This window comes from Lepus europaeus, chromosome 12 (genome assembly GCF_033115175.1).
Source record: "Lepus europaeus isolate LE1 chromosome 12, mLepTim1.pri, whole genome shotgun sequence".
Taxonomy (NCBI): Eukaryota; Metazoa; Chordata; class Mammalia; order Lagomorpha; family Leporidae; genus Lepus; species Lepus europaeus.
In genome coordinates this window covers 81,853,941-81,866,254 of record NC_084838.1, presented here as the reverse complement: position 1 = coordinate 81,866,254, position 12,314 = coordinate 81,853,941, and the positions used below count along the sequence as shown (strand labels likewise).

Here is a 12,314-nt window from a genome sequence, read left to right as displayed (position 1 = left end):
AATTACAGCTGCAAAATTTTTTCACATTTTTGAGAAACAAAATTTTTCCCCAAAGGATATTGGAAGGTGACAACCAGACTCAGAATACTGTTTTGTGTGAGAGCATCAGACTTTTGACTTGGCTATTTCTTTGATGCCTTTCTTATGCTATCACTTTTTATTTGTGTTTGTGTTTTGTAAACCTTGCTGTATTTTTGCTTGCTGATTTCTCTTTGCTTTTGCTTTCATAAGGGATTATACATAGAAGGAAATTTGCAACAAATTCTATTTTTAAAGATTTATTTATTTATTTGAAAAGCAAAATTACAGAAAGGCAGAGGCAGAGGTAGAGAGAGAGATCTTCCATGAGCTGACTCACTCCCCAAATCGCCACAATGGCTGGAGCTGGGCCGATCCAAAGCCAGAAGCCAGGAGCTATTTCCGGGTCTCCCATGTGGATGCAAGGGCCCAAGCACTTGAGCCAACTTCCACTGCTTTCCTAGGCCATAGCAGAGAGCTGGATTGGAAGTGGAGCAGCCAGGACTTGAACAGGCACCCAATGGGATGCCGGCACTGCAGGCAGCGGCTTTACTTGCTACGCCACCACACCAGACCCCAGTACTCTTCTGACATGAGAGGAATATCTAACATTTATTGAATAGCTATACTATGGAAAGCACTTTCTCTGGTTCTTTACATTTATTGTCATATTTGCTCCTTGCAATAACTATTTAGGCAAATTTTATTAGCCCTATCTTATGATGAGTCTAAGGAGCTTATCAAGATTTAGTACCTTGCCTTTGATGCTAGAGTCAACATTTTTATAGCAGGCAGCGATGTTAAAGATTATATAATTCAACAGTTCCCAAATGTCAGTCTATGAGTTGATGATATTTGAACCTTACTTGGAAATGAATGAACTGGGTTCCCCTCTAGGAGATTCTGAGTCCTTGGGCCAAGGCTTGTGTCTGTTTCTGAACTGTGCATAAGCTCCTTTGACACTCCTGATGCAATTCCAAGTTTGGAATTCATTGTTTCTAGTTCACCTCTTTACTTTCCAAATGAGGACATTTCCATCTTAAGAAGTTAGCTCAAGGTGATGGGTTAACGCCTTAGCCTGAAGCGCAGGCATCTCACTTCCCATCTAGCTCTCTGCTATGGCCTGGGAAAGCAGTAGAAGATGGCCCAAGTCCTTCGGCCCCCGCACCTGCAAGGGAGACCTGGCAGAAGCTCCTGGCTCCTGGCTTCGGATCGGTGCAGCTCCGGCTGTTGTGGTTAATTGGGGAGTGAACCATTGTATGGAAGACCTCTCTATCTCTCTGCCTCTCCTCTCTCGTGTAATGCTGACTTTCAAATAAATAAATAAATCTTAAAAAAAAAAAACTTAGCTAAAGGTCACATATCAAATGTGGCAGACTTCATTTTTCAAAGAGTCAACAAGAATATATTCTATTTCATATGCATTTCTAGGCCCTTACCCATTCCCTCATCAAATAGAATCCATGTCTCTTGAACCCAGATGGGCCTTTTTGACTGATGGAGAGTTGCGGAACACCATGTGATTTTTAAGATTAAATTGCTCTGCTTTATTCTCCCGGAATGCTAGCTTTTGGAATGTTGTGACTATACTCTGATGTCTAAGCACTTTGTAGAGAAGTTCACGTGGTGAGGAACTGAGGTCCCCAGTCCAGAGCCTTGGCCAAACTCCTGTGTGTTAACCAGAATAACTTGCTGAGTGGTCCAAATTGAAAGTGGATGATCCCAATCGCAGTCAACTTTCCAAAGTGAGCACCACATGTAGTAGAGAAAAGCCATCTCCACTTAGCCCTGCTCAAATTTTAGGGTTGAAAGCAACATTATTATTGTTATTTTAACTAGTTTTGGGGGTTGTTACATAGTTGATTAATCAAATGATTACTTGACTCCAGATGTTCATCAATTTACACCATTTTGTAAAGAAGCAGCAACATCTTAGAATAATAATTACATTTAGCTTTACAGCCACAGGCCAACTTTGCCATACATCCATCAGTTTTTTGGCCTTATGACACTGAACACAGTCCCTCACTTCTCTGAATTTTCAACCCTTCCACTTTAAGATAAGAATAGCAATACTGATCTAATCAGGTTAAATGAGATGTCATAGGTTAGTGTGAACTATGAGGGTACTTCAAAATGTTTGTGCAGGGGTAGGTGTTTTACTTGGTGGTTAAGATGACTGTGTCCTCACCGTATACCTGGGTTTGATTCCTTTTTTTTTTTTTAAAAAAAGATATTCTGTGAATTTTTTTAAAGATTTATTTACTTATTTGAGAGGCAAAGTTACAGACAGAGAGGAAGAGACAGAGAGAGGGTCTTCCATCTGCTGGTTCACTCTCCTAATGGCTGCAACAGTAGGAGGCTGGGCCAATCCAAAGCCAGGAGCCAGGAGCTTCTTCCTGGTTTCCCACATGGGTGCAGAGGTCCAAGAAGTTGGGCCATCTTTCATTGCTTTCCCAGGTCATTAGCAGGGGGCCAGATTGGAAGTGGAGCAGCTGGGATTTGAACTGGTGCCCATATGGGATGCACTGTAGGAGGCTTAACCTACTATGCACCAGCACTGGCTCCTGAGTTTGATTCTTGATTCCAGTTCCTGACTACAGCTTACTGCTGGTGCAGACTCCGGGAGGCAGTGATGATAGTTCAGGTAATTGGATTTCTGCCACCACATGAGAGACCTGGATTGAGTTCCCAGCTTCTAGTTTTGGTCCTGGCTCAGCTCTGGCCATTGCATACATTTGGGGAGTGAAGCACCAGATGGTAGATCTTTGTCTACCCATCTCTATGCCTGTCTGTCTCTGCCTCTTGAATAAGGAAATAAATTTTAAAAATGTTTGTGAAAAATTGATTTAAAAATATTTAGTAAAAAATTTTGAAATCTATACATGCAAGGAATTTTCAAAAAGTTCATGAAAAATGTGTATTATGACAAAATCATGTGTGGCTTTCAAGATTTTTTTCACCAAATAAACATATTTTAATCCCATTTTCCCACCAGATTGAAATACTCTGGTATATTATTACATACATAAAAGTATATTATTACATACATAAAAATACTCTGGTATATTTACATACATAAAAATTACTACTATAATGGCCTAGGATCATGAAGATTTTCAAAGGGGGCCAAGGGAGACACAAGTAATTTTTTTCTTGTTCGATGACAGCATCTGCAGTCAGTTATTGGGAGAGTTTCTTGAGCTACTTCCTAAGTGATTGTGCGTGCGTGTGTGTGTGTGTGTGTGTATGAGAGGAGGGGAGGGAAAGATTAGAGCACTGTGGAGTTTCTCCCAGTGTGTACTGGCTGCAGGCTATCCTCATTAAAATGATTGGAAATGACCACAGAGGCAGAGCTCAGCTAGCCTTCATTTTTTTCCCCCATAGAAGGCAAGGAATTTGTTTCAGCGCCAGCTCAGCAGTTCAGCCACCTTGACACACTAATTACTTGCACTGCCTGTCAAGCTTGGTATCTCAACCTCCGAAATTAATAGCTCTACTTTCAATAAGCAAAATTGTATTTGACTTCAAAGGGGGAACTGAACGAGTATCAGGGCATTTTTATGACTGAGTTTCCTTTGGGAGTTGGCTGACAATGTGGGTGGTAACATTGAGCCACATAACGGAAGGAGGATTTTCTAGAATCATCATCACAGAGCGAAGGGTCTGCAGCATTCTGGACTGAAATAGGCCCCCCACAAATGTTCTCCTTGCTCACCTGATTTCAGAAGTAGAATTTGATCATTTTGACAGAGCTCCATGAAGCCTGTTATCCGCTTTGCAAACTCCACCACGTACTGGATGGCGTGCGTGATCTGGATGGCACACTGCTGCCACAGGGCTTCCCTGGACTTCAGGAGGGAAAACACAGAATGTCAGTGGGGCGAAGAGTTCCTGGGAGAGTCACAGAACACTGAGGGTTGCCCTGCCAGTGCTTACTCACCACGTGGGGCCCACGGTGGGAACTTGCACCGTTCCTATCAAAGTGGAGGGAATATTTTCTTTTTTGTTCTTAAGAAAATGTTTTGACCTGTTTGTACCTCAATATGCCACTATTGTCAAAGTACTGAGGCTAAAATAATAGAAACACTGCCTATAATAAAAAGACAGTTGAATTGTTTTTTCTGCACCTGAACAAATGTAAGGTCTTAGTCCATTATGTAAAAACAAACCCTGGTGTTGAGGAATAGGGATTTCATTCACAGGCTTTCATGATGTCATTTTCATTGGTACCTGATGGACACTGAACACATGATATTTTTACATTATGTTCTTTTTCCAGAACTTATGGAGACTGATTTTTTGGCATACAAAGAGTTTCTAGCAAAAGGCATCAAATCTATATTTAATATATTTATGCTTTTTGGTTATTTTTTTGAAATGAAATAACAACCCATGTATGTTAATACTGCTTTTTATTGACAATAGTAATACCTGTGCCTTGGTTTTCTTATTTATATAAACATTTCTGTTAGAGAAAAATTAGTATGTTGTATTCATCCATTTAGCTATACAGCTATTTATCTTTATTAAAATTTTATCAGCTGATCAACCTTCTAAATAGGATTTTATTTTTAAAGTAATGTGAATACTGAACAACAAGAAAACCCTTCCCTTAAAATCTTTTCCATTGGACACAAGAAGATGTTAATAACAATGGCAATAATGCTGGAGTTTCATTTTTTCGCCTGAATCCTTCTTATTAAACATGTAGAATAAGGGAAAGCATTTACAGTGTCTTGTTCCCTACCTCTGGTGTGCAACTTTGAGATCACTATTGTTGTGAATACTCCATAGCTTCTGCTATTTGCTGGACCCAAGAAATCATTATGAAACATCCTAAAATAGTTTGATGAAGGCACATTCTCTCCAGGCACTTGAATAGGGCAGTGGTTTTCAATCATTTTTCCTCTCTGAGTATATTGGCAATACCTGGAGGCAGGTTTGGTTGTGAAGGTGTTGTTACCTATTGGCATCTGGTAGATAGATCCCAGAGATGCTGCTAAACATCCCTCAATGCATAGGACAGTTCCTACAGCAAAGAACTGTTTGGCCTAGAATGTCAACAGAGCTGATGGTGAGAAAGCCAAAAATAGAGTAATGATGGAAAACCTTCCCCACAGTTTCCCAGAGTACCTTGCTTTGATACGCTTTAATTTCTTCATAGGTATGAGTCTGCCACGCCAGCTGGTGCAGCTCTTCCATGGTGTACTGACACGTCTCCAAGTGGGACTTGATGATGTTCTGTGCAATTCGATCTAGAAGGAAGAATATCAATTTGAGGGCTTGTGAGCAAAATCATTCTGCTCAGAGAAACTTGTTTTTAATATATTTACTTTAAAAGTGGCTTTTGGAGATACCCTAATTGTTTTAGAATATCTTGAGCACTACTGTCCATATTAAAATCCTCAGTCTTCATTGCCTTTTTGAATTTTTAGCCTTTTAGTCAAAATTTATCATCCCCCCCATCCATCGCAATTTTGAGATCTTACAAGTTGTAAAGCATTGAAATAATTACTTATTTTAAAAATACTTACAAAGTTACTATATTTCTTACTTTTTGACCCAAAAGTCACTGATAGTCTCAACAAATATACACCAAATATTTTAAAATGTTTTGAAAATTACTAAAATTCTATTAATCTGTTACTTATTTCAGAAAATGGGGCACCAACATATAAATGTACTTGTTCACATTTTTAGAAAAGGAAGTTTACATAATAAATTAAAAAGAAAAGGTTATCTATACAGGGAATAAAATAGAAGAACATGGATAGAAGCTAGATTATCTGTTAATATTTTTTTTGTAGATTTGACATTTTAAGCATGTACACATATAACATATTTAATAATGGTAAAGGGGATACAGATGAAATATTATTGGCCCATGCATTGATAATTATCAAAAGTGGGTAATGGGGCCAGCGCTCTGGTGTAGTAGGCTTAGCATTGTATATGGGTGCCAGTTCGTGTCCTAGCTTCTCAACTTCTCTGCTATGGCCCGAGAAAGCAGTGGAAGATGGCCCAAGTGCTTGCCCCTATACCCATGTGGAAGACCTGAAAGATGCTCCTGGTTCCCTGTTTCGGATCAGCCCAGCTCCGGCTTTTGCGGCCAACTGGGGAGTGACCCAGTGGGTGGGGGACCTTTCTGTCTGTCTCTCCCTTGCTGTCTGTTACTCTGCCTCTTAAATAAATAAATAAATCTGTCTTTAAAAAATAAAGTTGAGTAACAGATGCCATTGCATTCTCTTTTCTAGCTCTTTATCTGGTAAAATTTCCTTTAAAAAAGTTATAGAAGAAAATATTGTATTCATAAAAGTAGTAACAAACACAATTTGTCTTTTAGAGTAGTTTCTCCCCAAAGAGTTGTAATTTACATTGTATCTTAAATACCAAATATTTTGCTTTTGGAGGTATGAGAGGGGAGTGATAGAACCGGATGGAAGAGCTTTACTTGAAAACTTGTTATGAGGCCTCTAAAGTTGGATAGATCTGGTAGGAGGTTGCTTGTAATTCCATCTGCTATTTGAACACATAGAAAAGGTGACAGCTTGAGAAACCAAAATACATAGGAATTTGGTATGTGGGGTGTGAGTGGAGTGACGGTGACCAGATCTTCTGCCTGATAACTGTTCTTGGCTCATACAGCAGTGGAATTTTTCTTGTGTTTCAAGTTGTGCCATTTCAAATTTCTGTTCTTTGTCATATTTAATTTTTTAAAGATAGCTCTCAAAACAATACTTGGGTGCCTTCTTTTTATCTCACTAAGCTTCGTATAGTCATGGTGTGAATTAGATTGAGTTTCAGTGATGTAAACTTTAACTTCTAATAAACTTACCAAACAAAACTCTCCTACAGCAGTTGCCTGGCACATTATAAATACTGGATGAAAGGTAGCCACAATTTTCATTACTAGGAAATTCTTATGGTTTGTTAACAGCAAAGTAATGTGGTGACTCTAATGCAGAAAAAAACTGAGACATACGGTTTTGTGATCAGTGCCACTGAGGGAAGATAATTCAATATTAGAGTTTTTCAATCAGAACTCCAATGTGATAGAGGTAGAAGATGCTACAAAATGCTACCTAATGGTATAATTGTACTCTATTGGTTCCATCATTGAGCATTTATAGACTTATATTGCTTATAATATTACAAAATCCTTTTTTAAAAAAAATTTATATTCAAAGTTTTATTGAATATCCTCTTGTATTATAATAAAAGAAGATAAAGATCATCATACACATCATATTAAAATAGACTGATGTCATGGTTCATCATTTTTCAATTTAACTTGGACAGTCTAAATACTTAGAATCTGAATCTGCTCTCTGGTCGGTATATAATGAAAACATAAGATTTTAGAGCTCCATAGTTCTCAAATCTGTAATTGCTTGGGATAGTTTGTTTTTTCACCTCCAAAGATTTATTGATAATTTATAGTCTTCGAGGTTTATAAGCAGAACTGCAATTTGCCACCCAAAATTACATTGTTTTATAGAAAGCTATTTGTTTATTTTTGGCTCTCAGGAACTTTTTTTTTTTAATATTTATTTATTTATTTGAAACACAGAATTAGAGTGAGAGAAAGTGAGAGAGATAGAGAGAGAGAGAGAGAGAGAGAGAATCTTCCAACCATTGGTTTACTCCCCAAATGGCTGCAAAAGCCAGGGCTGGGCCAAATTGAAGGCAGGAGCTTCTTCTGGGTCTCTCAGATGGGTACAGAAGCCCAAGCACTTGGGGTATCCTTTACTGCTTTTTCCAGGCCATTAGCAGGGAGCTGGATCGGAACTGGAGCAGCGGGGACTCGAATACGCCACAGAGACTGCCCTCCTCAGGAACTGCTTGTCACAGCTGCAGAATTCTCTGGCCTTCTGCCACCAAAACTTAGTGTTCCATGGAAGTATTAGGAGGGGTAGGCATAATAAATACATGGGCAAGTGAAGTAAAATTGGAAGTCAGAGCCACACGTGTGAGTCAGGACTCAGCTCAGACTTCCACTCCGGTTAAAGCTCTCCTGCCTCTCTTGTCTCATGAAGAAGGACTGGCTGCTACCACACTTCAATTCTGCATCCCACTGAGCCCTTATTCTCATGAGGCTCATACTGTGGTCATCTATGCAAATCTGTTTCTTTCTTTAAGATTGTGAGCTCTTCAGGACCTCAACAGCAAAGTGCAGCACACAGCCTTCGTATGTTCATTCAACAAATGATATTGAGAAACTACTCTAGATCAGGTCAAGTGACAGATAAGAAAGAAAAGATAGTGCTCTTGAAAGAAAGGATTTTACAATTTCATATCTTGATGTGGTAAACACCCTCAACGAGGTAGGTAGAGACCCAAAGAAAAAAGAGTCTGACTCAGTCTGGCAGAGGCAGGAAAGGAACCACAGAGGAGATGACCTCAGTCTCAAAGGATGAGCCTGAATTTGTCTCAGGGAGAAGAGAAAGATGGGCCTCAGCTGGAGGGAATAATATTATGAAGGCATAAATAGAAAACTAGCACAGGCTAAGTAATTTCTGGTCATATCTCTTATTTCTTTATAATTCTTGCTTCTTTATTGGGGAAAGAATTAAGGTACAGAAATAGAGAGTGACTCTAGACTGATTTCTACAGACCTAGCAAATAGCATTCTGAAACCTGGTCCATCTTTTCTTGCAATAAGTGTGGTTTGTTTGCAGCATAGGCTGCATGGGGGAGAAGGGGAGAAAAGAGTCTGAGAGAGTGGGTGGGGCATGAACAGCTGCATAAGCTGGCTAAGGAATTTAATCATGGAGGGCTTTGAGATTTTAGCTTGGGATCTTGGGGTCTTATCTTGTAGGCAGTTGGGGCCAATGGAAGCTGTGAAGCAAGGGAGTGACATGGTCTGTTTTTGGGTTTAGAAAGGTGATCCTAGCCATTGCAAATAAAAATGAGATGGCATTAGCATACATATGAGATTAATCAGGTTTGGTGTAAAATTCAGCAGAGTCTAGAGTAGATGATAATGTCAGAGATGGGTGGAGGGGTCAGATTCAAGAGAATTTTGAAGGAGAATGCACAGGACAAGCACGTGTGGCAATAAAAAGGAGGAAACAATAACATAGTAGACATTGGACTAATGCTGAGATACTAAAGATAATATTGAAAATGTCCCTGTATCCATCTTCCATCCACCCAGTCATCCATCCATCCTTCCATCTCCCTTAGCTCACAAAGGATCTGAGAAAGCTAACATCGACCCTTTGTTTGATGATTTTAAAGCCTGAGTACTCAGAATGGCTTTGAAATCAAACATCAAGCGTGCACAATTATTTCCCATGCTGTGGTGAGAAATAAAAGTCAAATTGTCTCTTGGACATAGGTTTGTAAATGGCAAGGAAGGCAAGGCATTGTCGCTGCTTTCTTGCTCTGCCTTCTCCCACTGTTCTGCTGTGCAGAGGTGAGCCATGTGGAAAAACCAGCTTGACCCTCTCAAGGCTCAGGTTGGAAAAGCACATGGTAAAGCTAGACGTGATCTCACGGGAGCAAGGTCGGAGGGCTCACTCTGTCAATTAGAGAGATGCTTGAACATCAGAGGAGATAGTTTTCTTGGACTGAGAGTCTGCAGTTGTGAAAAGGAGAGAAGAATTTAAAACGAAAGGACAAAGGGAGAGACAATGAATACAGTATGCAAAGTTCTTGCTGGGAGCCAAAGGAACTTTCAAGAGTCCTTACCTGGAAAAATAGAAAAGGTAATAGTAAACGCGGTCCTCTCCAGGGACCAACCACATGAGAAAGTCCAGACAAAAGAGACTGAGGCGAAAGAGCAGAGGGTATGGAATCTTTCTGGGCAATCACACACTCTTCATCCGTTACCCTGACTTGGATTGCAGCTGTTTCTCAGAGCTCAGTTTTTGTTAGATTCTTTAGCTTGGGCTGCAGATGGGACAAGCTGAAGAAGGAGGCAGGAGACTCTGTGCTGGGATAACGGGTCCATCAGGAATATGGCTCAGATAACTAACTCCTGGGAAACTTCACCACTGTCAGAGGTGATGCCCATGGACTCTGCCCTCTGCCCTTCCTGAGCCCAGGGAGGAGGCGGATGACTTCCTAAGTGGATGGGAAAGGCATCTGTTATGAAAATGTGCCTACACCTCATCAGTAGTTAGGATTCTGTACATATATTCAGAGACTCAAATGTGTGATCAATTCACTAAGAGTGTGTGGGCTGCTTCGATAATTAATAAAATGATGTTGAGGATTGAGAATAATAACTTTGTATGCTTGGTCTAATTCATTTTAAATCATGATAAGATAAAATGTTAATATTGATGCAGGCAAGGGAATATCGGGTGTGTAATCATAGGTTAATATTAAGGACACTTTCCTTATTTTCTATTTGTTCTTTTCATGCAAAATAGCTTTCTTTCTTTCTCTTCTTTCCTCTTCTGTATCCCCATGTATATAAACATATAAAACATTTTTGTCATAAAATTTGTTTGGTTTTAGACTTTGACCCTGATACTTTTCTTGGAGGAAAACTGATTGGAACTCAATATTTATATCCCATTAATAACATTTGTAACTTCAAATATTAAGTAGCTTTATGGGATAGAAATCACAATGTATTAGTAAAATGAAATAGTAATCCTAGAGAGCTTTATAAAATAATTGATATAGGCAAATATACTTCCTTATCATTTTTTGGTGAAAAAAAGGTAAAGAAATATTGTTAAAATTGTCACATTTCCCTAGAAGTCTTAGGGGTAATCTTAATAAGATTAGAAGAGAGGATAAGAAGAAAGAAATTAAATTTTTGAAGGGAAAATGAATAAAATTGATGGCTAATTCTCAACAGTGTGTGCAGTAATTATAGAACCCTGGGGCTGGAACTAACCTCCTTCTTCCATTTCCAGATGGGCTATATCTAAATAAGCCTAGAAGTTTGTTGGATCTCTCTCTCGCTGTCTCTCTCTTTTTCTCTCTCTCTCTCCTTCCCTCCCTCAGTCTCCCTCTTTCTGTCTGTGTCTCTATCTCTGAGATTGTAAAGAACTTCTACATTTCCTACCCCATCCTCAACATTCTTCTTGGTGATTTATTATGTAAATCAAACAAGTAAGAAAGCAGTCTCACCTTAAGGCATTCACAGCATGGTAGACATGTACGAGGAGACTTCAAAAAGCTCATGGAAAAATGGAATTAAAAGCTAAGTTTACTTTGGTGCAAACATTTTTGAAATCTATGCTTAGCTTTTTCATAATATGCATTTGCATGAACTTCTTGAAGACCCCCTGTGATAAAATTGCCACAGGTAGAGTTTTAAAGATCAACCACAAATGGTGCAAAAAGATGTAAGAATAATAGTTGGGAATCAAAGTTTAATAAATACATGAAAAATAACTTTATTACACACCAAATCACACAGTGAAACGAAGTTTGCAAACAAGTCACCCACATTACCTAATTTTATATAGAAAAAGGCGACATCTGCTTATTTCAGTGAGAAAGAGATAAACTGACAAGCAAGGTGACAATTTCTTGTTTATAACTGTGATGTTATAAAATGAAGACCAGCTTGCAGCTCCTAAAATAGCAAGTGACCTTCTGCAGCTCTGATTTCAACCAGTCAGCGGGTTTTTTCCACCAAAGTGGCTTATTTTAGCTCTCACTAGACATTTCAGCAAAGAGCGCTCTCCAAAGGCCACAGTGTCAGACACAGATTGCATGGTGGTTTCATTTGAATCCCACATCCTGGGAGTCGGAAAAGTTGAGTATATCTTTAAAAACTGCCGCTTTCAGTGTTATTAGCAAGAGCACCCGTAGCCCAACTGTACCCAGGCAAGAAAGCTGAGATTCAGAGCTATACATAGTGCTGGAGGGTCTTTGGTTGGAACTTCGTAATTCTGTCCCCAGCAATACCACCCCTTCCTACTTTTATTTCTCATGAGAAAGGATGGGTTCTTCTTGGTGAACCATACCCTCTATGCATTTTCCCCCACAAGGGATTTTCATTTTTTTTTAAATTGGAAGTATTCTTTTTGAAATGCTATATCTCAGCCTCAATCAAAGTGATTAATGAATTTTTAATTTGTCACTTGCCTCAAGGACCTACAGAACCGCTGAATTCTCTGTTTAGTTTATACTACTGGTGTGCAAGTGAAATTCTTAGGGGATTGCCTTTGAATTAATGCCAGGATATCTCTACGGACTGGCTTAAGGCATGTTTTAAGTGCCTGCATTAGGTTTTTATGATATCAATATTTCTCAGAATCCTTGCTCGAAGGCAGTAATTATAACATGTTAAGACAATTGATTGAATGGCAAAATATTTGACC

General features: G+C 39.1%; 1 protein-coding gene across 1 annotated transcript in view; it reads right to left on the bottom strand.

Annotated features, from left to right (window-relative positions):
• Positions 1-12,314, bottom strand: part of RORB (RAR related orphan receptor B) — a 210,840-nt gene that overhangs the window by 25,459 nt on the left and 173,067 nt on the right. Inside the window, exons 5-6 of the mRNA XM_062207085.1 lie at positions 5,155-5,276; positions 3,737-3,869 (exon numbers count right to left, since the gene is read on the bottom strand). Of these exons, the coding sequence (XP_062063069.1) occupies positions 3,737-3,869; positions 5,155-5,276 (255 nt within the window). The remainder of the gene's footprint in view (positions 1-3,736; positions 3,870-5,154; positions 5,277-12,314) is intronic.